The sequence below is a fragment of the Podarcis pityusensis genome (assembly GCF_964106645.2).
Source record: "Podarcis pityusensis genome assembly, chromosome: 12".
Taxonomy (NCBI): domain Eukaryota; kingdom Metazoa; phylum Chordata; class Lepidosauria; order Squamata; family Lacertidae; genus Podarcis; species Podarcis pityusensis.
In genome coordinates this window covers 46,292,590-46,320,225 of record NC_138037.1, presented here as the reverse complement: position 1 = coordinate 46,320,225, position 27,636 = coordinate 46,292,590, and the positions used below count along the sequence as shown (strand labels likewise).

General features: G+C 45.5%; 1 protein-coding gene across 2 annotated transcripts in view; it reads right to left on the bottom strand.

Moving 5' to 3' along the window:
* Positions 1–27,636, bottom strand: part of LOC308459336 (collagen alpha-4(VI) chain-like) — a 97,368-nt gene that overhangs the window by 33,996 nt on the left and 35,736 nt on the right. For both annotated transcript variants that reach the window (XM_080974527.1, XM_080974526.1), the window contains 14 exons: positions 25,843–26,192; positions 22,019–22,097; positions 20,320–20,465; positions 20,127–20,219; positions 15,494–15,547; positions 12,855–12,926; positions 12,213–12,239; positions 11,196–11,240; positions 8,835–8,888; positions 7,583–7,645; positions 6,896–6,961; positions 6,290–6,343; positions 4,222–4,257; positions 128–190 (listed from right to left, as the gene is read on the bottom strand). In XM_080974527.1, coding sequence (XP_080830653.1) covers positions 128–190; positions 4,222–4,257; positions 6,290–6,343; positions 6,896–6,961; positions 7,583–7,645; positions 8,835–8,888; positions 11,196–11,240; positions 12,213–12,239; positions 12,855–12,926; positions 15,494–15,547; positions 20,127–20,219; positions 20,320–20,465; positions 22,019–22,097; positions 25,843–26,192 — 1,202 coding nt within the window. The remainder of the gene's footprint in view (positions 1–127; positions 191–4,221; positions 4,258–6,289; positions 6,344–6,895; positions 6,962–7,582; positions 7,646–8,834; positions 8,889–11,195; positions 11,241–12,212; positions 12,240–12,854; positions 12,927–15,493; positions 15,548–20,126; positions 20,220–20,319; positions 20,466–22,018; positions 22,098–25,842; positions 26,193–27,636) is intronic.

The following is a 27,636-nucleotide window of genomic DNA, read 5'->3' as shown; positions in this document are numbered from 1 at the left end:
TTCAATACACAATGGCTACTGGAAACAAATCCTAGCTGTTTCAAATCACAACCTGCAGAGAGTCAGTCACTACAATATGCAGAATTCAGCTTTGACAAGACAGCAACAGAACACAGATTTATATTACCTGGTTTCCTTGTAGCCCCATTTCACCAGGAAGACCTTGGTCACCTTCGTTTCCTTTTAGGCCCTGTCAAAGAGAAGAGAAAAGTACTAAAGGAGACACGCGTTTCTGACCTGCGGCATTCTGTGAGAGTGAATGAAATGCAGTTTCTGCCCAGATAATAACTAGCAGAAACTTGATCTCACGCACAGTCAACCACAACCTCGACAACAAAACAGCAACAACATGCCACTATTGAAAACTATATTGTTTAGACAGTATTGTTTTGCAATATGACTTTTTGTTATTTTTTTTGAAGTTTTTATGGATACTTTGGTTTATTTTACTCTTATATGTTGTATCCTGCATTGTTATATTTTGACTAAAGTTGATAATTATAAATATGTCCATAAATAAGTACTTGTCTCCTCCGCAGAGTTGGTGGCCCCAGCTGACTCATGTGTAGTGGCATTGCTACCATCCATTGCTGCCATTTTAACTTCCCAAAGTGTCCCCAACGAAGCACCACTCCTAGGCATTGTGGTAAAACTAAATGGCGGATCCAAACTGCATGGCCTGGAGAGATGAGGACAGGTGTTAACAAACCTGGGGGACTAGGGCTGCCCAACCATGCAGGGTGCCAGGCTTAACAGATGATGGGCCCTCTATTGCTAAAAGAGTGTTCATACGTTCATCATGGGTTGAGCATTAGGGATGTAAATGAAGGTACTTAAGTATCATGGAGAAGGATGCAGCCGACCCCTTTGGTCTAATTTTTCCTTTCTGACAAAGAGATGGAAAAAGCAAAGCAAACAGACCCATAATTACCAGCTTTCGAAACATCAGGTAGTTCAACTGGCACTTTTTGCCTGAATCCCTCGAGCAAAAATGATGGGAGCTGTTTCCAAAGCTTTAGTTTGGTGACAAAAGAAAAATTACCAGGAGGAGCTGTAATCCGAGAAAACATTTATTGACACCTAAGGCAATCATTAACCGGCATGGGGTTTGTAAGGAAATAAAGAAAGCATTGCTGAGTAATGCTCAACTTTGGACAGAAAAGCGGTCTGCTGTGACAATTTAAACGTGTGTTTGTGGCAGGATGGAGAGAAGTAAATTCAGGTAAAAGCCAAAGCCTGCAGGGCCCTCTACGGCTCCAAAGTAAAATTGACACTGCAAAGAAAACATCTTACAAAGAAGCTGGTGTTGTAAAGTTGGCAGAAGCAGGTGTGTAAGAGATGTGTAAACTTTGGGCAAGCGACATTTCATTTTGAGGCCAAACTCCCTTCATCCCACTGCAGAAATGAAGAACGTAAGATGAGTCTGGCTGGAGCAGACCCAATGATTATTCAGTCTAGCATTCCATTTGCAACAGGGACCAGCCAAAAGGCCCAGCAAACCTGTAAGCATAGCTTAAAAGCAATAGAGCTTAGGAAGAGAGGGATTTGTTTTATTTTTGTCAATGTCACCTGCATTCATTCATCTTTTACACCCCGTTTCCACATCGTTCTGCAAAAGCATTTTAGGGCATTTTACCCTAAAACTGTACTGGTTTTCCCAGTAGTGATGTATGGAAGTGAGAGCTGAACCATAAAGAAGGCTGATCGCTGAAGAATTGATGCTTTTGAATTATGGTGCTGGAAGAGACTATTGAGAGTCCCATGGACTGCAAGAAGATCAAACCTATCCATTCTGAAGGAAATCAGCCCTGAGTGCTCACTGGAAGGACAGATCCTGAAGCTGAGGCTCCAATACTTTGGACACCTCATGAGAAGAGTAGACTCCCTGGAAAAGACCCTGGTGTTGGGAAAGATGGAGGGCACAAGGAGAAGGGGACAACAGAGGACGAGATGGTTGGACAGTGTTCTCGAAGCTACCAGCATGAGTTTGACCAAACTGCGGGAGGCAGTGGAAGACAGGAGTGCCTGGTGTGCTCTGGTCCATGGAGTCACAAAGAGTCGGACACGACTAAACGACTAAACAACAACACCCTTTCTGGCATATAGGTGTTTATCTAAAATGCACATTCTTATATGCGTTTTGGTGCATTTGAATCAAGAAACGTATCACAAAAGCAAAAGAAATGCAAAGGCTGAATGATAACTGCATGCTGATCCACGTAGGCAGACTGGTCAAAACTCCTGAGGAACTGCTAGTCAGTGACAGGCTGTCTTTGGAACAAAAGTTTCAAATGGTGATTTATTCCACTTCATTCAGCCCAAGGAGATCAGAGGGTCTCATAACAGCCCTGCCAAGTACCGTATTTTTCGCCTTATAGGACGCACTTTTTCCCCTCCAAAAATGAAGGGGAAATGTGTGTGCGTCCTATGGGGCGAATGCAGGCTTTCACTGAAGCCTGGAGAGCGAGAGGGGTTGGTGCCCCACAAGCTTGGGGGACAGCGGGGAGGCGGAGCACCGCCATCCCGCTATTCCCCGACCTGGTTTGGAGCAAGCTTCTCTCCACTGCCAGCCCCACAAGCTCAGGGGACAACGGGGCAAGCCGCTGCCCCACGGAGGCGAGGGAGGCTGTCCCTGAAGGGAGGCAGAAGAGGGAAATGGAGTGCTCCGTCTCCCACTTCTAGCTTGGGGATGGCTGCGGGGGGGAAATAAAAAAAATTTCCTTGATTTCCCCCCAAAAAATCTAGGTGCGCCCTATGGGCCGGTGCGCCCTATGGGGTGAAAAATACGGTAAGTTAGGCTGAAATGTAGTGAGTGGCTCAAGGCCACCCATCCAGCTTCATGGCTTGTTTGCAAACAGTGGTGTAGCATCAGTTGCTGGCACCCGGGATGAGCACAATTTTGGTGGGTAGGGGAATGCCAGCCCAGGCCTCACCGGCAAGACCGCTGGAGTAACCCCACTCCTATCAGAGCAAAACAGGGCAGCGTTGAGCTGCCTTCCTCTCCATGCAGGGGAGAGCACGGCCAGTCAACGCAGCCCTTGATGAGTGGAGATTAGCACCAGGCCAGGCCATGGTGGGGTCGCCCGATTCATGCCTACTCAAAAATTGTGCACCCTGGGCCACAGCCCCCCGGCACCCTCCCACTCTACGCCCCAGTTTGCAAGAGCTGCTCACATCTATAGCCAAGGCATAGAGGGGGCAGCAAGAGCACCCGATATCCACACACTTCCCAGACCCATCCTTGACATCCGCCCAGTGAACCAAATGTTGGCAAATGCTGGTTAGCCTGGTTCAGCTGCATTCGCATAGCATGTGATGTTCGACTCAGCACACAGACACTGGGGAGCAGCATCAGAAGACATGCGGCCATCAGAGGTTTGCTAGCAGACACTCCTCTTGCTACCCCCTCCATGCATTTGCTATATATAGGGAGGGAGATATTTTGAACAGTTCTACATTTAAAAAAGGGACGCGGGTGGCATTGTGGGTTAAACCACAGAGCCTAGGACTTGCCGATCAGAAGGTAGGAGGTTCGAATCCCCATGACGGGGTGAATTCCTGTTGCTCGGTCCCTGCTCCTGCCAACCTAGCAGTTCAAAAGCACGTCAAAGTGCAAGTAGACAAATAGGTACCGCTCCGGCGGGAAGGTAAACGGCGTTTCCGTGCGCTGCTCTGGTTCGCCAGAAGCGGCTTAGTCATGCTGGCCACATGACCCGAAAGCTGTACGCTGGCTCCCTCGGCCAATAAAGCGAGATGAGCACTGTAACCCCAGAGTCGGCCATGACTGGACCTAATAGTCAGGGGTCCCTTTACCTTTTACATTTAAAAAAATAATAATGCACGAGCTTAGATGAGGATTTGAGAAATGCCATGAAGCCTAAGCCAGGATTAAGAATTAACCACAAACTCAGATCTTGAAACAGCAGTTTTCAAACTGCTGCATGTTTCAAACTGTGGTCCTTCCGGTCTTCATGATCAATTTCTACTGATCGGTTGGGCCACTGGATTATCAAGAACAATGCCCTTGTTTTCATGAAAGGCACAGCTCTCCTTTCGATATCTAGCTCCGCAAGTCAAGGAAGTTCCAGCTTCAGAACAGGAAGGGAACACAAGTCATCACTATTCAGAATGGCAATGCCAGTTTCTGCATCGGTTCCAGGAATAAGGGGCAAAAGCTAATAATAAGACATTCAGCATTATGTGAGTGCAGTGGCTACTGACCTCTAAGCCAGGACGACCTCTGCGGCCATTGGGACCCTAAACGAAAGGGGAGGAAACAGCTTTTAAAACAAGCTTTAAAGAATGGCACTTTATATGTCCACTTATACATCATCCAAAAAGAAGAAATGCATTTCCCCACCACCACCACCAAAAAAGAGGGCAATAAATGACATACATTTGCATTACCATTTGCAAATGCCAAGTTATATGTATCTAACTTTGCAAGCACAGAGAATCACTCATGCAGAAGGATTTTCCTTTCCTCTCCTTGCCCTGCATACCCGCAAAATCTGCTCCAGAGGGTCTTCCAGCTCCCTGGAGAAGATTTTGAGGGTGCCCAAGGAGCAGGGCACAGAGGAGAGGAGGGAAAATTCTGTTGCACAAGCAGAAGTCTGATGCACTAACAGAAGCGCTGAATATGCCCCAGTTACTATTATTTAAACTGAGATGCACTGAACTTCTTTAACGGGGAAGACTGCCAGTAGGTGACAAGCATGGGTGGCCAATCTGCTGTCCAGGTGCTGTTGATGGGTAGCTCCTGCTCTCCCTCATTATGGTTCTTTAAACCAGATTTGGACCAGGCAGCCCTTCAAATAGGGGACTCCTTCAAGTGGAGGACTATTCTCTGTAAAGCATGGCCACCGTAACTGTAGAATATTACCTATGGGAAATATTCATCTTACATTGGACCCTTCTAAGTCAATGAAGAGGCTAGTCAGCTGCTCCAGCTTCCGCAATGGGACGATCGCTACCTCTGCTAACTTGGAGGTGTTTTGTCAATCAGCCCTGCATTTTAAACCACCAGGAGTTAAAACCGGCTAGCCAGTTTGCAGTGAAGCTAAATTAGTTCATATGGGGGGGGGAAAGTCACCAGCAGATGAAAGAGAACCATTTCCTAAAGTGTCTAAGATGAGCAGTGAAAGGCCTCAGGTTGCAGTAGGCCACGAGTTGGCAACTTTCTGATAAACTCAGCCTACCAATGCTGGGTAGCATTTGGGCCCAATTACCTATGGCTTGGACACGGGTGGCGCTGTGGGTTAAACCACAAAGCCTAGGGCTTGCCGATCAGAAGGTCGGTGGTTCGAATCCCCACAATGGGGTGAGCTCCCGTTGCTCGGTCCCTGCTCCTGCCAACCTAGCAGTTCAAAAGCACGTCAAAGTGCAAATAGATAAATAGGTACCACTCCGTCGGGAAGGAAACCGGCGTTTCCATGCGCTGCTCTGGTTTGCCAGAAGCGGCTTAGTCATGCTGGCCACATGACCCAGAAGCTGTACGCCGGCTCCCTCGGCCAATAAAGCGAGATGAGCGCTGCAACCCCAGAGTCGGTCACGACTGGACCTAATGGTCAGGGGTCCCTTTACCTTTACCTATCGCTTACAGCACAAGCCCATGCGTAATTGATTCAAAAGCAATTCAACGGGGCTTATGTCAGGGAATGGTCTGAAACAGAGGATTGGGAAATGCATTCTCAGGCAGATCAGCTCCTCTTTGATGCGGAGGAGCGGGGGAGATTCACCCTCCCTATTTCCAGCGGTTTCAGAAGCAGAGGGAGACACAAACACTGAGCAGCTTAGACAGGAGTTACCTAGCTACGAGATAATGGACTGAGAAACAGAAGGGAGGGAACAGCCAGCAGAGATGTCATTACAGAGTGTGGGGGACCCCCCTCCCCAAGAACTAGGAGGTCCATCCGTATTAGAGAACAAAGAAAGCAGAGAGGAGGAACTTCCCGTTGGCGCCCAGGATGTTGCGGGAGATGGAAGGGGAGGAGTTATAGTAGCTTGTGGGTCCTATCTCTCCTTGTGGAGAGATGTGGATTTTTGCTTGCAGTCAGATGATTGAATACAAAGGACTATAAAATAGAAAGTGCTCGTTAATTCTTGTCTGTGAAGTCATACTCTCCACACCTGACAGCTTAGTTGCAGAAAAGAGTGTACAGGATTGCAACATAATCTTAGGGGGTTCTGTTCTGGGTTTTTTGTTTTTTTGAAGTAGTTTGTCCCCTGTAAACTGAGCCATAGCATTTCCTTTATGCATTTACATCTTCTCTATTACAGCTGCTCTTACATTTGCACCCTTCTCGCCTGGCTCGCCTTGCACGCCATCAGTTCCCGGGTCCCCCTGCAGAACACAGTGAGATTACTAAATTACATTTGTGCCTTTGACATATTCCAGACATGTGCGATGAACACTGACATGTAATTCAAGGCAAACATACTCATCCGAATAGTTGCGGTACGGCATTGCTTTGTAAGCAGTTTCACCGTAGCCAATTGAATCAGAGTATCTAAATCGTATCTACTTTGATGGAACAGAACAATAGAGACGAGTCTAGTTCAAACTAAGCACATTGTTGGAGGCGTCTTCTCCCATTTGTCTTCATTGGGCCCCAATGATCTGCCAAAATCCACAGCGTTCATGTGTCTCTTCCCTCTCCAGTAATCAGGATTAAGGTTGCAAAATAGGTCAACTGGATCCAAGCTGGCAAGACTTTGGTGGGGTTTTTGCCCCCAAGATAAATATTAATAAATATTAGTGAATGAATAAATAAATCCCTGTTTCAATGAAAGAAGCTATCAACATTCAATCTTGCAAAAATGACGCCTTCTCTTTTCAGATATTTCTAAATATACACATTAGTTTGTTCTTAACGATTTCTAGATGTCTGGATACCTGCCGTCCCATGATTCCTTTTGCACCAGCTGGACCAAAGGCATTGTTGTCAATTCCAGGAACCCCCTGAAATGAACAAATACACACTTAAGTGTTACCAGTGACCTATGCTATGCTAGCATAGCTGGGGGGGGTGACCGACATCAACATTCATTTTAAGTTGAAATATAGGCCTGCAATCAAAAATCTTTCCCTGAAAAAATGAAAGGAATCATCCGGCAATGAACTCAAGTGAGCAATCTGAGCGGATGACTTGATGATTGGAGATAAGTTTCATAAGACAAAGAGGTCAGAGAGGTTGAAAAACATTTTAAATCTAAAATAATGTCCATGTCATATCCCTTTTAGAAATGTATTTGTGTTCTGTGCCAATAGTAGAACAGCAGATCGTGTCCACTTTCTTGTAACTTCTAACAAGGCGAAATGGGTCTTCTCAAAGCACAGCCTCTGGTTGGCCACTATGAGAATCAGATGCTGGACTTGATAGGCCTTTCAGCCTGATCCTGCAGACCCCTTCTTACATTTTTTGTAAGTTCAGCCACAACAAAATTTGGGGTGAGGGAAGGGCTGTTAAGAGCTGCAAAGCCAGAACTGGAAGCAGCTAGTTCTGTGAGAAAGGTTGGGTATAAATCAAAAAATGTGTGGATTTTTGATTAAAAAATAATAACAGCAGCCATCATTACTCACATTGTCTCCTCTTACACCAAGCTCTCCATGCTCACCAGGCTCTCCTCTGGGGCCTTTTCTACCCTTCATCCGGGGGAAAAAATGACAAACAGCAGTTAAAATGTTATGTACCACCTCACCTTATCAAATGCAATCTTTACCTCGTCGGGCCTTATTTCAGAATGATGAGGGCCACTGACTGGGCAGAAGAAATGCTGACTAACATCAGTTCCTTTCCTGTGAATTAGATATATATTCCAAACTTAGGTCCTATCTGCAGTAGATGTTTAAAGCTGTACGATAACACAGTAATGGTCATGGCTTCCACCAAACAATCCTGAAACTCGTTTGTTTAGGGTGCTAACCGTTGCTAGGTGACCTCTACCACCCTTGCAGAGTTACAGTTCTTAGAATGGCTTAACTGTCAAACCCTCTTCCCAGGTAACTCTCGAACCTGCCGCTTGTTAAAGGAAATAGGTGTGTCCTAAGAAATCTACAGTTCCCAGGATTCTTTGAGGGGAGTCATCACTGTTTAAAGCATATGATAGTGCTTTGAACATATAGCAGACCCTCCAAGTGTCCCTATTTTCCAGAAACAGTTTCGGATTTAAAGAAGCTGTCCCAGTTTCTGATTTAATCCCAGAATGTCCAACTTTTCCTTAGCAAGTCCCTATTTTCATCAGAGAAATGTCAAAGGGTATGGAGTTATCCAATCCCAGAGCCATCTGAAGGTAGCCCTGTATAGAAAAGTTTTTTAAAAAATGTTTAATGTTGTATTATGTTTTTATATAACTTGGAAGCCACCCAGAGTGGCTGGGGCAACCCAGTCAAGTGGGTGGGGTATGAATAGTAAAATGATGATGTCGGTGGTGGAATAGGAAGTCTTCCACCTCAGAGAACTATTGGAGTTTATGGTATAGTACGAATGGGGCCTTGGTCATTAGACAGTTCAGAGCCATTTCCAACAGTTCAGAGGCTCTGCCTTATAGGCAAGGCAACCGTACACAGAGGTGCAAGTTATCTCTACACATCTACAAGTGTTTGTGTGAAACAACAAACACTTATTTATTTGTGCAGCTCAACAATTGTGTGCACAGGTACATGGACTGTACATTTGTTGGGTGTTGCATGTGAATAAATATACAAGTAAGAATGCAGCTCAACTTATCTGAGTCCACTGGTACACAGGTCGTACCTTCGTTGAATGTAAAGAAGTTTGAACATCCCTAGTGCCTTTTGCCAACAGACAGTTAAAATATATAATTATCTTTACCCTTCGTCCTGAGCTGCCCTTTGGTCCATGTGATCCAGGAATTCCTCGTTCTCCCTAGAACCCCAAAAGAAAAAGAAGTACAACTCAGTAATCTTGTGTGATATGCTTGTCATAGAAATCTCAGGCAGAGTCTCCGGACTTTTAGAAGACATATAAAGCCATTTAAACATACAAAGCAAAAGGGAAGCTCCTGGGATAGCTCAGTAGGGACAGCACGAGACTCTTAATTTCAGGGTCATGGGTTTGAGCCCTGTGGTTGAAGAAAGATTCCTGCATTTCAGGGGGTTGGACTAGATGATCTTTGTTGTCCCTTCCAACTCTATGATTCCCCCCCAAGCCATGATTCCCCCCCAAGTGATCAAAATCCCCCACCAAGCAGACTTTTAATTCCGCTTGGTCCCAGTTTGCATTTAGGGAAATCAAAATGTAGATTTAGCAACTGTTCAGATTCAGACTGTGTTATGTACTGAGTTGAATAGGATCCAAAATGCAGCAGTCTGATTGGTCCTAGAACAATTGGATCCAAAATGCAGCAGTCTGATTGGTCCTAAAACAATAGGATCCAAAATGCAGCAGTCTGATTGGTCCTAGAACAATAGGATTCAGAATGCAGCAGTATGATTGGTCTGCAGGAGCCACCCAATCCAGCTCCAGATGGAAGTGAATCCACAACCTGATTGGCCTACAGGAGAATTCCGGAATTAGCCAATCACATGCAGCCCATTGTGTAAATGATGTATATAAAGCAGATACTTTGGTGGGACTTTCATTCCTCCTCACCACTATGAGCTGAATAAAGAGCATGAAATCCACTCTCGACTCGGAGTATATTTCAGACTGTCATTTAGGAGTTGCTGTCCCGTTATAAGCAAACCCTTGAACCTATGGCTTAATCAAACCTGATACTTCAAGGGAATCTGGAATTCAGGGCACGCTTGCTGATAAAGCTACACAGAAACTGGTGTTCCGGCGAGGTGCATAATGCCAAATGTTGACAGACATACAGAACGGATTTCAGCAAGCTGCAGCAAAATACCTTAATACCGAAGAATCCTCCAGAAAAACAATCTCTCAAAGGACCTGTTGATGGCATTTTACCATTGTACTGTTGAGAGTGTATTAACTTATGGTCTGTGTGTGTGGTTTGGGAGCTGCACGGTCAGGGGGAAAGCAATGCTGTCCAGGGTTGTAAAGACTGCGGAGAGAATAATTGGGTGCATTCTTCCCACCTTGGATCAAATCTATGCTTCCAGGTGCCATAAGAAAGCGGCAGAGATAGCACAGGATAGTACGCACCCCGGAAATGATCTCTTTCAGCTTCTGCCTTCAGGAAGAAGGTACAGGGTTATAAAGACTAGGACTAGCTGCCTGAGAAACAGTTCTATTCAAATGCGATTTTGGTTTTAAACGCACTGTAAGGAGTCTGTATGGGGGTATATTGTATTTAAAAATGGGGTATCAGAGTTTTTAGGGGGCTAAGCAGGTTGGGATAGCAGGGATAGCAGGGATAGCAGGCTTGTTGGGTTTTGAATGTCTTATGTAGATTTTTCAATTTCGTCGTTCTGTATGGGACAATGACAATAAAGATTATCATATCGTATCATATCGGTTGAAGTGTGTGAACAGCAGCAAGTAATTTTCTGAACTGCCCCATCTCCCACACTGGAGTGAATTAGGTTTTTCTGTGTCTGTGCCTCTTTGCCAGTTGTTGCCTATCACTTCTGGCATGGTGCAAAAATCTTCTACTGGACGAAGCACAGACAGGTATGGTAACACAGAGTTGATGGGTAACTAAACATAGGTCTGGATGGGTTTGATGCAACCTATTATAATTCCCAGTCTGCTGTTGTCAACTTCCATTCAAACAGAGGAAGGAGACATCATTAGCCTGTTCCAGAGTGAGATTCTGAAGTATGTCTGCGGATAAATCTTCTGCAGTTCTGGACATTTGTGGTTAAATTTCAAATGCCAAATTTCTTGAAACGGCAGTTGTTTACTATTAAAATAATGTTTCATGACATTTATTTAAACAAATGTGTGCATAGTTATTTAAATACCCTTTCACGTGATGTTAAAGTGCCCTTTGGAGTTTGTTCCCCTGTCCCACAGTAAAAATTCCTTTTTTTTAAAGCCCTGCAAAGACAAGCCTGTTTACGAATACATCTGGGGAATGTTTATGGGTCTGCTGTCCTCTTTAAACCATTTTGAAACATCCACAAGATTTCAGTATTATTGACTTGTAACTTGATGATTGTTTGACTTTTGCAGTCCTTTTAAAAGCGGTACACTTCTTTGAACCATCCAGGAAAGCAGACTGTACCCCCCAAAAAATCCACCATCAAATGGTCTGTCAAATGTTACCTCTTGTCCATCGATCCCGTCAAGTCCGCTGTCACCATTTTCACCCTGTTGAAACCATTTGAAAACATGCTCACCATTATTTACCCCTGTAAATAAAATTTCTGAGACATTTCTGCTGCAATAAACAGTAGGGGGTTATTGTTTCTTTTGTTATTGTTATGTTATGCACATTTCTGTTTTTACACTGTAAACTGCCTTGCAATCCTCGGGTGAAGATTTAAAAAATCAAAAATAAAATATGTAAAACAAAGAGAGTGATCCATAGGTGGGTATACAATGTACCCATTGCTCATTTGGTATAGTGTTCCCAAAACCATCTCAGGCCACCTGTAAAACTGACGGCAAACAGTATTTAATAGTATCTAACAACCTTCCCCAACCTTGTACCCTCCAGATATTTTGTACTACGACGTACATCATCCTTGACTCTTGGGATGGTCATATTATCTGGGGCTCATGGAAGTAGGAGTCCTAAACAGCTAGAGCTCACATCTATCTTTTTTATTATTCAAGCCATATCCCCAAACAAGGTGTGCTACCATGCAATAGGATGCTCAGATCTCTGGCCTGCTGTCTCTCTTGGCTGCTCCATCCACCTCTTACTACAAACACATTACAGCCCCTCTAGGCCCAGCACGCTCCCTCTATCAATGACTACACTTGCTAGAAAGTCTTCGGAGCAATAGGACAGAAGATGTTGCAGAGCTCTGGAGTCACTCCAGGAAGTCAAACTGTGCTGTTTCGCTCTGAAGACATTATAGGAAACATAGGCATGAGCAAGACTGGCCTCAGGCACCTTGGACGTTTATGGTCAGAGGCAGCCCTGCCACTCCCTTCTCCAAAAACAGCTGAGGCTTCCTCAGTTTGCTTGACGAGATCCCAGAGATCCTTCTAAACTACTTGTTGTTATACAAAACCCCACTTCGCATGTGAGGCTTTTGTAAGTACTTATGGGAAAGAGGCCAAAGTGAAACACCGATGAGCACTATCTGAAGATAATTTTAAAAGCATACATACCTTATTTCCTCGGTATCCTCTTGGTCCCTGAAATGCAAAAGAGACACGCTGCAAGTGAGCTACCAGAAAGAACGCATAAATTCTCGGCAGAATCCAAGTATAAAGGTGTCGTCGTCCCCCCCCAACTAATAATACTAGAAACCAGAATATTCAAAAACAAGATTCATGAGATGAACCAGCAAATTGTATGCCACTGTACTGATGCTTGTGATGCAAGAACCAAGTGCATCCCTAACATTAATTCGCTCCAAATGTGCATCCTGGCAATGTTTTGTCCAGCAATCATTTTCTAGCAGAACCAAAAAGAAAGGCAATCCATCACTTCCCAAAACAGATTCAGGAACCCTGTTTATTTTCGTACCAGACTTCTGAGGTGTGCACACACCCGAGTCTAAGGGATTTATCCACAGAAATGGATTCATCCAGATAAATGAGTGGCTTTAGAGGTGGAAAGGCACATATTCTGCATTCCTGTAGGGGAGGAATGTGAGCCCCAAATTCTCAAAGATATATGATGGAGCTGCACGAAAATCCACAGCAAGACACAGATGGACAAAAGAAGAGAAAAAGAAATAAATTGTGGCAAGGATAGTGATCTGGATGCACCCTGAGGAAAAATATACTTCAAAACCATTCACTTGCCTTTAGGCCTCTTGAACCAGCGCAGCCTCTTTCTCCTCGTTTGCCAGCGATACCCATTAGACCACGATCTCCCTAATGAAGAAAGAAAGATTGGTAAAAGCCACACTTTCCACATGAACCAGTGCATAAGGCTGACTGTCTCTGGAGGACCTGTGACCAGAGTGTCTGATATCTGCTGGCCCGCCCACTTGCCACATAGCTGTGGCCGGCTTTTACTGAGTATGGGGGGTGTCAGCCTTAACGATAATAAATTAAAAGCCATCGGGTCACAGTGTGAGGTCTTACCATAACACAAACCATTTGCTCTCTCTGTGAATACTGAACTGATTCTGCGTTCTTGATGCAGCCAAAGCAGCAGCACCGATGCACAAGAGGGAGGTGTCAGCAAGCACAAGGGATCTCCAAAGTTTGCAGAAGTTAAAAAATATACAAGGTGTGACTGGAAAGTTCGGTGAGTCGTCACAGAAATCGGACAGCGAGAAATATTCGAACATATATACTTTACAGGCCTTCTGATACAATGTGTTAGAATTCCTGCTGAACTCCTGACACAATGCACCCTTGATAACGTTCATAGAACTGTTGGAAACTTCTGGAGAAGACCTCTTTCAGTTCCCTTGTCACAGCAGCTTGGACGTGTGAAATGTTGGAAAATCTGTGCCCTTTCAGTGCAGATTTCAGTTTTGGAAAAAGAAAGAAATCCATTGAGGCCAGATGGGGAGAATATGGAGGGTGGGATACCTCAGTAACCCCAGTAATGATTTCACGCGGAATATGCGATTCTTCTGCGATCATTCGGACAGACGAACGCCGATACCGCATCAATAACTCAATAATTGTGTTGGCATTTGCCACCGTTCTACTCATCGATGATCTGCCAGACTGAGGGTCATCGTCAATGGTTTGCCGCCCTTCACAGAAACACTTAAACCAATCATACACTGTCTTTTGAGTTACAGCTTCATCTCCATACACAATTGTGAGCATTTCATAGGTTTCCGGTGCCAATTGTATGTTTGAATATTTCTCACTGTCCGATTTCTGGGACCATTCATTGAACTTTCCGGTCACACCGTGTATAAGCAAAGCAGCCCAAAGAGGACTGTATATGCTTAGTGGGTCATGGGATACTGCCCGGCAGCTGAGAAGCATGGGGAAAATGGAAAAACCAGGGGGTGGTACCCATGGAATTGAGTTTCAAGGGAAGGGAAGGTCTGGTGGTTTGGCCCCTTGAACATTCAAACTTCACTCTGCAACATTTTGTTGTAGATCCTTGTTTCACTGCTACTACTACTACTAATAATAATAGATATGGAAGGACCTGTCAAATTCTGTATTCTCAGTTTCTTGTTTTTCCAATGGTAAGCGCAATTCTTCACACATTTCATATTTTTTGGGGGGGAAATCCCCACGGAATCTATCTTGCCAAACACATTTTTATACGCAGTTGTGATGAATGTGCACATTTCAGCAACCAAGTTTCCTAATGTAACACATTTATGCACGTTATTTTCAGCACATTAACTTTCATGCATGGTTTTCCTGGCTGTATGAATTTCTGTAAAGATTGGAGAACTGCGTTGCAAAATTCAGAAACGTATACATTTCAAAGGATAGCTGGGTTTCAGCTCATATTTTGGAAAGTGTTCAGCTTTAAATGTGTACTGAATCAAATTTAATAATAATAATAATTTATTATTTATATTTATATTATATTTATATTTCTCCTCCGTCCCTAAATAGCAGCAGCAGCAGTAGTAGTAATGTAGGAGGAGAAGGAGGAGCAGCAGCAGCTTCTTCCTCCCACAATAGCCAATCAGCAATCTAATGCCACTGAGCCCACAGCTCTCTATGGACTGTTAAGGGCAGGCATGTTCAAAGTCCGTTATGGGGGGGGCCTAATCCGGCCCACCGGTCAGTTTAATCCAGCCCGTGGCAGTTTATTTCCTGGGGTAAAATCCTAAAAAAACCCTCAACAACTTTGGTCAGCCTTTCACTTCATCAAATCGGGCCCTCAAAAGTTTGGACACCACTGGTTTAGGGCTTCTACCAACCTAGCAGTTCCAAAGCACACCGGCGCAAGTAGATAAATAGGTGCCGCTGTGGCAGGAATGTAAATGGCATTTCCGTGTGCTCTGGCTTCCATGACAGTGTCCCACTGCGCCAGAAGCGGTTTAGTCCTGCTGGCCACATGACCCAGAAAGCTGTCTGCGGACCAACGCCGGCTCCCTCAGCCTGAAAAGTGAGATGAGCGCTGCAACCCCCAAATCACCTTTGACTGGACTTAACCGTCCAGGGGTCCTTTACTTTTGCCTTTTTACCTCTACTGGCACCCTCCTCTTTTCTCGTCTTAGGCATGACTGGTCTCATTTTGTCCTCAAGTCGAGCAGGACTATGAGAACTGAGATTGTTATTTGTGTGTATGAGAAAGCTAGCCTGGAGGTCCCACTCCCTCGAGACAGCAGGGTGGGCTATAAATTTTTATATGGGCTGATGGATGAATAAATAAATAAATCTTCTGTTTTTGGAATGCTTTTAAAAGTCGTACTTTATGCAGATTCCCAGGAACAGAACCAGGCCGCTCTCATGTAAGTGAGCAGGGCATTGCTTCTGTCCCAAAGAACTATATGTTTACTTACCGGTCCTCCTTCCTCACCCGGATGACCAGGGTGCCCTCGATAGCCCTCACTTCCCTGAAAAACAGCAGTTCAGAGAGAGTGAGTCACATTTAATTCAAAAATGCTGCTTCTTACAAATAACAGAGCTTCTTTGCACTTATTTCAAAGACCTGAGGTGACCTTTTTTTATTCTTTATTATTTTCCGTGCACTGCTCTGGTTCGCCAGAAGCAGCTTAGTCATGCTGGCCACATGCCCCGGAAGCTGTCTGCGGACAAACGGCGGTTCCCTTGGCCTGAAAGCGAGATGAGCACCGCAACCCCAGAGTCACCTTTGACTGGACTTAACCGTCCAGGGTTCCTTTACTTTTTTATTTTTACTTGCAGAGAATATACTATTTTCCTATGTTGCGGACTTCTTTGGTTTCTTCATTTGGAAAAATCTACAAACCACTTCATCAAAACGCTCTCCAAGCGGGGAACAAATAAAACTGTAGATTAAACATGGCTGAAACTCAGAAAACCCTTTTAAAAACAAAGCTATGTAAAATCAGCATCGTTAAAAACTAAGATTAAACAAGTACAGGTAGCTGTGTCTGCCAAAGGGAAAGCTTTTTAGCAGTCCTCACCCCGCCATTGGTGCCAGCTGAAAGCATTTTACCAGATCCTCAAACACAGGTTCTTCATCCTAGGAAAGCTGTCCTCACTGACACTTGGGTATCAGGAAGGGGAAAATTTTAGGGAATTAAGCAAGAAGTCAGCTGCTTGCAACCACCCTCTCCTCCAGGGGCTTCTTTAAGGGGAATGTCAGGAGTTTAGTTCATCATCCATAGGGATTGGACTCCACTCTTAGGTCTGTGTTTTACAGACAAGAGTATACAGCTCACATCATTTGCTATCTGGGCCCATCTGCACTGTACACTTAAAGCAGTAACATACCACTTTAAACAGTCAGGACTTCCTCCAAAGAATTCTGGGAACGGCTGTTTTTCAGGGACAGTCCCAGATTTACAGATGCCGTTCCAGTTTCTGATTTGATCCCAGAATGTCCCGCTTTTCCTTAGGACGTCCCTAATTTCATGGGAGAAATGTTGGCGGGTATGGAGTTATCTGTTCCCCAAGTCAAGGAGATAAGGAACTATAGAACCTTTAGAAGATATCTGCCCTGTTTAGGGAAAATTTAAATGTTTGATGTTTTCTTGTGTTTTTAATATTCTGTTGGGAGCCGCCCAGAGTGGCTGGGGGAACCCAACCAGATGGGCGGGGTATAAATTATTATTATTATTATTATTATTATTATTATTGTTGTTATTGGATGCTGCAAGCAGAGGAAACTGTTCTCTCTCCTCTTTTCTAAATCTGTTGGCCAATCAAAACAATAGTGGGCCAGACCAGTAACTATAGAAGACATCTGAAGGCAGCCCTGTATAGGGAATTTTTTTAAATGTTCAATGTTTTATTGTGTTTTTATATACCGTATTTTTTGTTCTATAGGGCGCACCGGCCCATAGGACGCACCTCGTTTTTTGGGGGGGGAAATGAATAAAAAAAATTATTTCCCCCCCCCGCCGCGGCTGCCGCCCCAAGCCTCGCTTGCTTCGGGCTGCAGGCTACCGCCCCAAGCCTCGCGCGCTCGGCGGGACCTCCCACCCGGCGCGCGAGGCTTGCAGACACTCGCCTAAAGCACGGGGAGCCCTCCGGAGGGCTCCCCGTGCTTCGGGCGACAGGCTGCCGCCCCAAGCCTCGCGCGCTCGGCGGGACCTCCTGCCGGGCGCGCAAGGCTTGCAGACACTGGCCCAAAGCACGGGGAGCCCTCCGGAGGGCTCCCCGTGCTTCGGGCGACAGGCTGCCGCCCCAAGCCTCGCGCGCTCGGCGGGACCTCCTGCCGGGCGCGCAAGGCTTGCAGACACTGGCCCGAAGCACGGGGAGCCCTCCGGAGGGCTCCCCGTGCTTCGGGCGACAAGCTGCCACCCGAAGCCTCGCGCGCTCGGCGGGACCTCCTGCCGGGCGCGCAAGGCTTGCAGACACTGGCCCGAAGCCTCGCGCGCTCGGCGGGACCTCCTGCCGGGTGCGCTAGGCTTGCAGACACTCGCCCGAAGCACGGGGAGCCCTCCGGAGGGCTACCCGTGCTTCGGGCGACAGGCTGCTGCCCCAAGCCTCGCGCGCTCGGCGGGACTTCCTGCCGGGCGCGCAAGGCTTGCGGACACTCGCCGGGGCTGCAGGCTGCTGCCTGCAAGCCTTGTGAGCCCGCGGGAACTCCCACCAGGCTTGCAAGGCTTGCGGATAGCTTCCTGAAGCCTGGAGAGCGAGAGGGGTCGGTGCCCACCGATGCCTCTCGCTCTCCAGGCTTCAGCGAAAGCCTGCATTCGCTCCATAGGACGCACACACATTTCCCCTTCATTTTTGGAGGGGAAAAAGTGCGTCCTATGGAGCGAAAAATACGGTATGTTGGAAGCCAGCCAGACTAGCTGGGGCAACCCAGTCAGATGGGTAGGGTGTAATCATCATCATCATCATCATTATTATTTAGGACGTCCCTATTTTCATTGGAGAAGTGTTGTGGGCACAGAACTACCCTTCCCAGAATTCCCTGGGAAGTGGGATGACCATTGCACCTTCCTAGGAACTGCAGTTCTGTGAGGGTAAATGGTGTTGCAATACTGCTTGAAATGCATAATTCAACTAAGCCATATACTACTCTTGCTCCCTACTTATATAATATTTGGGTTTCCTTTTTTAGCATTTGTGTCAGCAGTAGGTCAACAGACCCTCCAAGCGTCCCTATTTTCCAGGGACAGTCCTGAATTTCAGAAGCCATCCCGGTTTCTGATTTGATCCTGCAATGTCCCACTTTTCCTTAGGCCGTCCCTATTTTCATCGGAGAAATGTTGGAGGGTATGGAGTTATGCGACCACCGAGCCATCTGAAGGCTGCCCTGTATAGGGAAGATTTTTGATGTTTAATGTGTTACCATGTTTTTATATATGTTAGAAGCCTCCCAGAGTAATTGGGGCAACCCAGTCAGATGGGTGGGGTATAAATAGTAAAAAAAAATTATTATGGAATAGGACATCCCTATTATCAACAGAGAAATGTTGGAGGATATGAGTCAAGGGTATCTTGCCTCCTGTACACCACTTTTTTTGAAGTTTATTAAACGTTACTAAACAATCAAATTGCTATATGTTTTCAGCTCAGCTCAGTGTGTGTGGTAATCCATCCTTCCTTACTCTCTTTGAATCATCTCTTTGAAATGCAGGGGAGTTCGCCACAGACCCCTGCAAAAATAATTAGTGAATCATCTTTCAGCCATTCAAGTGGTAAAAGTTAACAAGGAAAACTGACAGCCGAACAACCGTGGGATCCACGGACTGACAGAAGATTCATGACCAAAGAAGCTGGAGGTTGGATTCTTATTGCACGCTTGAGGTTTGAAAGATTTAATAAATTTTTGTCCGAAGCATTCAGACTTTATGGAAGTAAGTGTAGAAACCACAGAAAACTCACTTGGATCCGTTTCGTGTTTGTCCCTTACTTTTTCCAATCAGGCAGGTGGCCGTGTTGGTCTGACGCAGTAGAAATATATTTTAAAAAATTAAAAAATTGTCCAGTAGCACCTTATCTGAAGAAGTGTGCGTGCACATGAAAGCTCATACTAAGAACAAACTTAGTTGGTCTCTAAGGTGCTACTGGATAATTTTTAATTTTTTTATATTTTTCCAATCAGTTCATTCCTGTAAATGCCACATTCTCACCATACATTTAAAGCACTTCTTCTTCTTCTTCTTCTTCTATTGTTATTTTATTATTTATATCCTGCCCATCTGGCTTGGTTTCCCCAGCCACTCTGGGTGACTTCCAGCACATCTGAAGTTTAAAATGTTTGAAGTTTTATCACTGTTATTATTATTATTATTATTATTATTATTATTATTATTATTCTGCTGGGAGCCACCCAGAGTGGTGGGGTATAAATAATAAATTATTACTATTATTATTATTATTATTATTATTATTATTATTAAAGCATAATAATAAAAACTAAAAAGCCATGCCTTCTCCCAAAAGCATTCTGGTAGCTGTAGTTTGTTAAGGGTACTGAGAATTATTAGGAGGCCCCTATTCCCTCACAGAACTCCCTGTGAAGAGGGATAACTGTTAAACCACACTGAGAATTGTGAGCTCACAGTGATACCTTAATATCCTTTTCATTTCTTTTAAGTTGTTGACTCTTTATGGGTCTGCAGGTCACCTTATGGGTCTTAACTTCAATAGGAAATCTTGAAAGAGGAAGTCTGATGAGATCCATAACATACCCTCCAACATTTCTCCGATGAAAATTGGGACATCCTATTCCATCATCATAATATATTTATATTTATTTAAACCAAGATGTTGGACTGAATCCTGGTGCCTCCTGACTCTGTATTAGGATGTTATCACTGTTCACAGGCTGGCAGAGGAAAGAAATCAGTGTTGCATCTGGCTGCTCTCCTACAAGTGATATTGAGCGTGGCAGTGCCATTTCTCAATTTTTATCTTGTGAATCACCCTAAGATCTATTGATGAATGGCTAATCTAATAAAAAAATAAACAAACCACACTTCATGCCCACTTGCGGTACACTCATACGCTCCTTCTCTTCTCTCATTTTACCTTTATTCCAGAAGTTCCTGGCGCACCCCGAATTCCATCTTCCCCAAAACATTTGCAGCAAACATTGCAGCATTCTCGTTCAGTGACAGTATCCTGCAAAATAATGGATGCCAGTCATTGCTACCATCGGCACCACTGAGAACCAAGGAGAGTGTCCTATCCCTTTACCTCCTCCTTCCCGGAAGAAACTTACAAGCGCTCGCCATAACCTGCTGGGGAGTTCTGGGTTTCCGATGAGCAAAGGTTCCATATATTCAAATCCTCTACCAAACTCTATTTCCTGCAGTTCATGGAATTCCTGAAAGTTTCCCAGGCCTATCGTTAAAAGTGCATTCAACCCTGAAAAGGAAATGGTGTTAAAACCAATTGTTGGATTTTCTAAAGTGGAAGTGTAAAAATTCATATTTTGGATTTCTTTAAAAAAAATGGGAAGAAGTTTTAAAAAGAAAAGGCAGAGTTAAATATCCCTAAACAGCTTGTCTTGGATGTTTAAACATTCACATTCTGGGAGGTGATTGATTGATTGATTGATTGATTGATTGATTGATTGATTGAATTTATACACAGCCCTATACTTGTGGGTCTCAGGGTGGTTCACAGAATAAAATCAAGATATAAAACCACAAAATACATAATAGAACTGGGAAGTTTGCTGCTACCTGCACTACATCACAGAACTCACAATCTCTGCTCAGTTGGTATAATATGGAAAAGTGTGCTTTTCGCTTAATGGGTAAATTTGTAGAAAGCTGGCTTTTATTCATTCCTCATTGGAACACAAACTTTAATGATAATATTCAGCCATATGTTTTATTCATATTTTTGCAGGTTTTATTGCGTTACATAATAAGATTTAATTTTGAAAGCCCCACTTGATTTCATTCCCCTTTAAGCAAAACGACTGTAGAGAATTCATTTAACACATCAATCTATGGACGGCTTTCATCAAATTGGGCCAAACAAGTCTGAAATCAGTAAAATCAGGATGGATCCTACAGTATGTGTTCCTGTGTGGTTATTTTTCTCAGGAATTGGGCTGGCCACATCAATTTCTTCATGCTTGAGCTGAATTCAAAGAAGAAGTGAAATTTCATTTTTGAGCTTTCTTCTGGGAGGAAAGGGGACTGCCAGAATCAGCTCTGTGCTTAACAGATGGTAGGTGTATTTTTATTATTATTATTTAAAATGAAACACAGCTGTATAAGAAAAGATGACACTCTTTATTTCCAGCGTATTTCGAGCGAAAAACTTTCTCCAGGGATACGATCTCTGTTAGAACCTGACACCTATCTCTGACACCTATTCTACAGCAGCTGCCTTCATTCTCCTTATTTTGGAAACTTTTAAGACAGATGATTGATTTCTTCTTTTTTCTTTTTGAAGAAGTGCAGACGCCTCATATGACACCTGCCACTCGTCTGTCGTGAATTCGTTCCAACAGGACCCAAATGTGTACACCCCCACTGCATCTGATCCCTTAAGCTGAAGCCACGTCAACATGCTTTGAGGATTCCAGATAATTCGTAACCGAATTTTCCGAACTCCAAAGTCTCGGGGAACATATTAGCTCTCTCTTAATTTTGGACAACCCAGCTGGACAATGTTCAGGCATCAACAGTGTAGTGTTTTTGAAATGTTAGTGTCAGCATAAAACTATCACAGGAAGTTCTGTTTGTGTCCTGACCGTCTGTGCAAGACGGTCAGCCTTTACGGAATGCCTCCCATATGGATGAAAATGTCGCACATTTTGGTTATCAGAAGATAAAGGGCAGGAGGAATAAGCAAGGCAGGCTCAAAAGCATCAATGCATCCTTTCTTCTGCTCCTGGCTCTGCTTATGAGCACAATGTCTCGGGTACCACCACGCGGAAACGTTTTCTAGCAACTATGTACCTTTCCTGCGAAGACCATCTGCTGTTGTTTTGAGCACTTCTATGCTGTCATCTGGCCCATCAGAAAAAACTAAGAGAACCTGTGATGAAACGATAGCAATGAGAATGGCAAAAGGGATGTGGCCATTACCACATGCCAGAGGTTTTCAACCTTTTTGAGTCTGCGGCTCCCTTGACCAACTGCATTCTTTCTGCGGCACCCCTGTGGGGCTCAGGAGCCCAGTTACATCACCCCTTGCCTGCAGAGCTGGCAGCCTCTCACCCTTTTTCGAACACCCTCTCTTGTGAAGTGTTCCCACAGCCTCCTCTCCTTTCCCTTCTCCTTGGGAGTCCTCCAGGCACCTGCTGCAGCAGCCTGTGGCCTCTCAGCTGCCCCCCTGCCCCAAAGAGAGGTGCTGTCAGGGAACTGCCATCAGCTCAGAGGCGAGAGGTGGAAGGGCAGTTGGGTTACAGGGAGCCTCCGAAGATCGTGCGAAGCAGCTCTTCCTCTGGCGAGGAGGGGAGCCCTGCCTTCAGTGGGGAAGGGATTCAGGGATTGGAAGATGCTAGAGAGAGCCACAACACCGAGCCTGAGCAAAGCGGGGGAGAGGCAAGTCCCCCTTTGCCAACACCCTCTTTGAGCAGTCCGTTTATGCGCAGAGAGGAGAAGAGAAGGATGGGGGTTAAAAGACTCTTATGCTGGGGGAAGTTTAAGGACCGCCCACTCCCAGATTCTGCTAGCGACTGAGCAGACATGGACTTGAGACGCTCTGCACTGTAAATGTTTTTGTACAGATAATAAAGCCTAGAAAAGACCGGTGGGAGTCTTGCCTGTTCGCTCTTGAGTGACCACGCTGGCACATAACAGGTGCCTCCTCACACTGCCCCACAGGGGCCTGGGACTTGTCTGTCCATTCCCAACAGACTGGCAGACTGACATGCTGGGCTCTCTTGCCTGCTTGCTTACTTCAAGTCTGCCTCAGCTCCTGGCAACCAGCACTCCCTGGCCAGCCCCAGAGGCACCATTCGCCTGCAAAGTTTGTAGCCAGGGCTGCTGCAACAAACAGCTGTGCAAGCCTTTGGGAGGCAGAGACGCGAGCGGGCATCAGAGGAAGGGAGGGAAGGAAAGAGGGGCAGAGGCCAGTTTTGCCTGCGGCACCCCTGACCATCATTCAAGGCACTCCAGGGTGCCACAGCACACCGGTTGAAAACCACTGCCATATGCAATGAGGGCTCCTATGTATCAAAAACAACCAGCAGTTAAGAACCACCAATACAAACATACACTTGCAATGGACAAGCACATAAAAATAGGACAATGAACAATGTAAACAGTATTCTTTGGGGGACGTCCAAGTGATTCCTTAGTGGCTGATAAGAAGACTTTTAGCTGAGAAGTTTCATTTTGACTGGGTTAACCCAGTCAGATGGGCGGCATATAAAGAATAAATTATTATCTTCTTCTTGTTGCTGTTGTTGTTGAGAGGCCATTCTCCAGAATGCCAATTGGATGATATATTGTTTTGAAAAAGGGAAATTCTTCCCAGGACAAGAGAACATTTATTAAATAAACCTTTCCCAAGGACCAATTGGGATATATCTAAAAAAGACTTCATGGTTGATACAGATCTGTAACATTAATGTTCGTTGTCCTACTTTTATCTGTTCTCAGAAGTATGTTACAATATTTTCATATTGCACACCTTATTGTTGATTGTGTTTGATATAATATGTATAGCTGAAAAGTCAAGTTTAAGAAACATTATGTGAGGCTGCGGTACACCAGAAAAGGGACACAGGTGGCGCTGTGGTCTGAACCACCTAACCTCTTGGGCTTGCCGATCGGAAGGTCGGCAGTTCGAATCCCTGCAAAGGGGTGAGCTCCCATTGCTCTGTCCCATCTCCTTCCAACCTAGCAGTCCGAAAGCACACCAGTGCAAGTAGATAAAAAGGTGCCACTACAGTGGGAAGCTAAACAGCATTTCCATGCACTCTGGTTTTCATCACGGTGTCCCGTTGCGCCAGAAGCAGTTTAGTCATGCTGGCCAAAGCACCCGGAAAGCTGTCTGCAGACAAAGGCCGGCTCCCTTGGCCCGAAAGTGAGAAGATCATCACAACCCATAGTCACCTTTGACTGGACTTAACCGTCCAGGGGACCTTTAACTTTTAAAAAAATCTTTTTTTACCTCAGAACATAATACAAATTATACCACCACTAATTGGGGGGAGGATGTTATAGAGGCTGGTGATAAGCCACTATCTCTGACCCAGGTGGAGCCAAGGAGGTCTCATTTATAGGAATATAAGAAGTTGCCTCATACTGAATCGGATCTCTGGTCCGTCAAGCTTAGTATTGTCCACAGAGGGTCTCAAGGTATTCAGGTAAGGAGTCTTTCTACCTGGAGATGTCTGGGATTGAACGTGGGGTCTTCTCCATGAAAAACAGATGCTCTCTACTACTGAGCCACAGGATTCCTGCAGGTAGTGGTGAGTGATGGGAATAGCTGTCAACGTCCATTATTTGGCGGGAAACTCCCTTATCCCAGTGCCGTGTCCCGCTGCTGTCCCTTATTGATGATGTCCCTTAAATTTCCCGGATTTCAAAGGCAGCAGCTCCTCTCCCTCCCTCCCTGCCAGCCAGGGAGGAGGGAGGCTCCCAACTGTGTTGCTTGGCTGCCCAGCCCGCCCCCCCTCTGGCCTCTTCTCACCAGCCTCGGCCCCCAGGAGACCCTCCCCACCAGGACTGGCGGGAGCCTTGGGCCCTTCCGCCGCCATCCTCCTCACGGCCGCCGAACTGAGCTTCTCTGCCTGGGGCCTCCCCTCTGCCTGCTGCCGCTGCTGCTTCCGCTAGGCCGTACTGTGGCTGCGCTACCAAAGGACCCGGATGAGATGGGCAGCCTGGCTTGGCCTATGAATTGCTGGGGAGCCTTGAGAGGAGAGCGAGGGCAACCATAGAGAAAGCAGTTCAGAGAAAGGAGGAGGAGGCGAGGGCAGGTGTTCCAAGAGCTAACCATAGAGGGGGAAAGCGGAGGTAGGACCACAAGCGCTTCTCCCATAGATTTGTAGTAGTAGACTAGCATAGATGGTCTGATCTGCAGGTTTACTTCAGGCGCTATTTCCCCCCCTTCCTCCCGCCCCGCCTGATGGAATTGAGAGCTGCAGATGGAGCACGAGAGTAAAGATACAGAACTGCAGCAGCATCTTCGTAGCTTGGACTTCGTTTTGCGCGAAAAGTGGTTGCTGCTTGTAGTTATTTAATTGCAGTGTTTCATAAGCTGGTGTCTTGAGCAGCAACCTCTGGAAACGAAGGGCTAAAAACCGGCGCTGCTCTCCAAAATTATCTGGTCCCTTTTAACTTCGCATTTCAGCCGGTTGACTAAAATCCCTTATTTTGGCTGCTGATCCCTTATTTTCGAGGCTGCTGTTCCCTTATTTTCAAATCTGTAAGTTGACAGCTATGGCGATGGGTAAAGTGGCTCATCAAAACCAGAATTGCCACAGTGTTTAATACCAGGCATATCTGACTGCTGGATTTTTGACCACCTCCACCATCACAATGCAGCCATTGTGATGGCTGTGGTCTGTGGACTCCCTGGCTTGGTTGCTGTTCAGAGATGGGGATGCAGCCCTAGTACCACCCAGCAGCTGCCCAAAGGACTGGATCGTGCCTTTATATAATATTTTTATAGCCACTTTTGTTCCTGCAGCATACAAATTGTTGGGGGATGATTTGGCATGGCTGGAACACAGCAAGGAACAGCTCAAAGTCCACTGAAATTGGCTGGTGTTTTGATGCATTGCCCATCACACATAAAAGCAGACCCACCCCCCAAAAAACCCTATTACCTTTACTCTAGCGGAGGCCAGGCTGAGAGATCTGTCCCAAAGGGACTGCAGGAAGCCTGCATTCAAGTAAGTGTCCACTGTTGTTTGTACGGCCAAGAATTTCTGAACGATCTCATCATTGTAGGCTTCAAAGTTGGAGTCAAACAAGGCCTGGCCGCTTTCAGAAAACACTTGGTACCTAAACCTGATGTTGACAGGAGACTCGGCGACGCAACTGATATTGATCACGGAACCCATTTGCTGAAAGAGGCGGGGCAAATAGACTTGCAACCTCTGCTTCAAAGGCAAGGCAGAGACAGGCCTCACACGCTCCGAAAAATCGACTCCGACTGAAATGTCCATGTTGCAGTCTGTAAAGAGGAGCGGGAGAATAAACAGTCAGGAAGGCAGATACCGTAATTAGGAAACACAAGTTCATTGCGATCTTCTCAATCAGCACTGGGTGTAGGAGGGGTAAGATGCTGAGAATTCAAAGGCCGAAATTCTCCTGAGAGCACCTGGGAATTCAGCTAATGTAAACTGTCTGCATTGAATCAGACAGTGACTCGTTGGCTTCTGCTGGCTGAGGTTTTATGAGAAGCCATACCTAACTGCGAGCGAGGACTGAGATGCTTGACGGGACAGTTTGTTCTGCTTCCAACCGCAGCAGCAGCAGCAGCAGCAGCAGCAAGCTCTGCCACGAATTCTTGCTGCAAGAGGACACATCAAATGGTCCCAAGATATTTCAGTATATTGAAACCTAGGGAGAGCAAAGGGCAGAATAGGGGACAGTGCAGTGGAGGGGTTGTGCTAGGACCTGGGAGACCAGGGTTCGAATCCTCACTCAGCCATGAAGTTCACTGGGACACTGCCTCTCAGCCTGACCTACCTCACAGGGCTGTTGTGGAGGTTAAATGAGGAGGGGGAGAGGACCACACGTGCCACCTTGAGCTCCTAAGCTGGGATATAAATGAAATAAAGGAACAGAAAATCTAGTGCCGATACTACTGCCAAAGTAGTATCAGGCTGGATCTGTGTTGATCTTATAGAACATCATATTGAATAGTGTTTGGAACACTGAATAGCAGCTTTCCATTGCTCTGCAGCGCCCTCTGGTGTCACGTTTTAATAACCCATTTTTAATGTTATAAATGACAAGTGTAGATCCGCCTTCAATGAGATGTTCTTCACCATCTGTAACTGTTAAGTTGTGGGTGAGCATATCAGACAACACAGCGATTCTTCAAACAGCTCTTGTCTATTCACAGGCCAGAACAGAACTGAACTGAAGGGTTCAGCCAGCCTGCTTATATAGAGCTCCACTACAATGCAACAGTAACCATTTTCTGTAACTATCCAATCACTGAACATCACTTTCAATCCCTTATTTGCATATGTGGACCTGAGTGAAAACTATCTACAGTATCCCCCTGCTGGCCCAGGGTGAGAACTTCAGTACATAACAGTAACTGTGTTGGCTTTCTGCACAGATCCACCAGTTGTGGGCTCCAGCGTGGATCAAAACAAAACAAAAGACTCTGTTGCACGTACTGGTTCAGTTTCCAGATCCTTAACGAAACAAAACCCATGCTTGCCTAGAGCAACATCTAACGCTTACAAAGTCCACATAGTGAACCAGGCCAAACTGTGCATGCATCATGTTTCTTGGTGGTGACATTTTCAATACAGCTGTAATTTATCTCTCTCTTTTGTGGCAGCACGGATCATACGGAGCAATGGAGCATCTGCAGGAGCTTGCTTTAAAATTTGAGTCTTCATCCCTGATCCACCCACCTCTCTCTGCACAAAAACTCT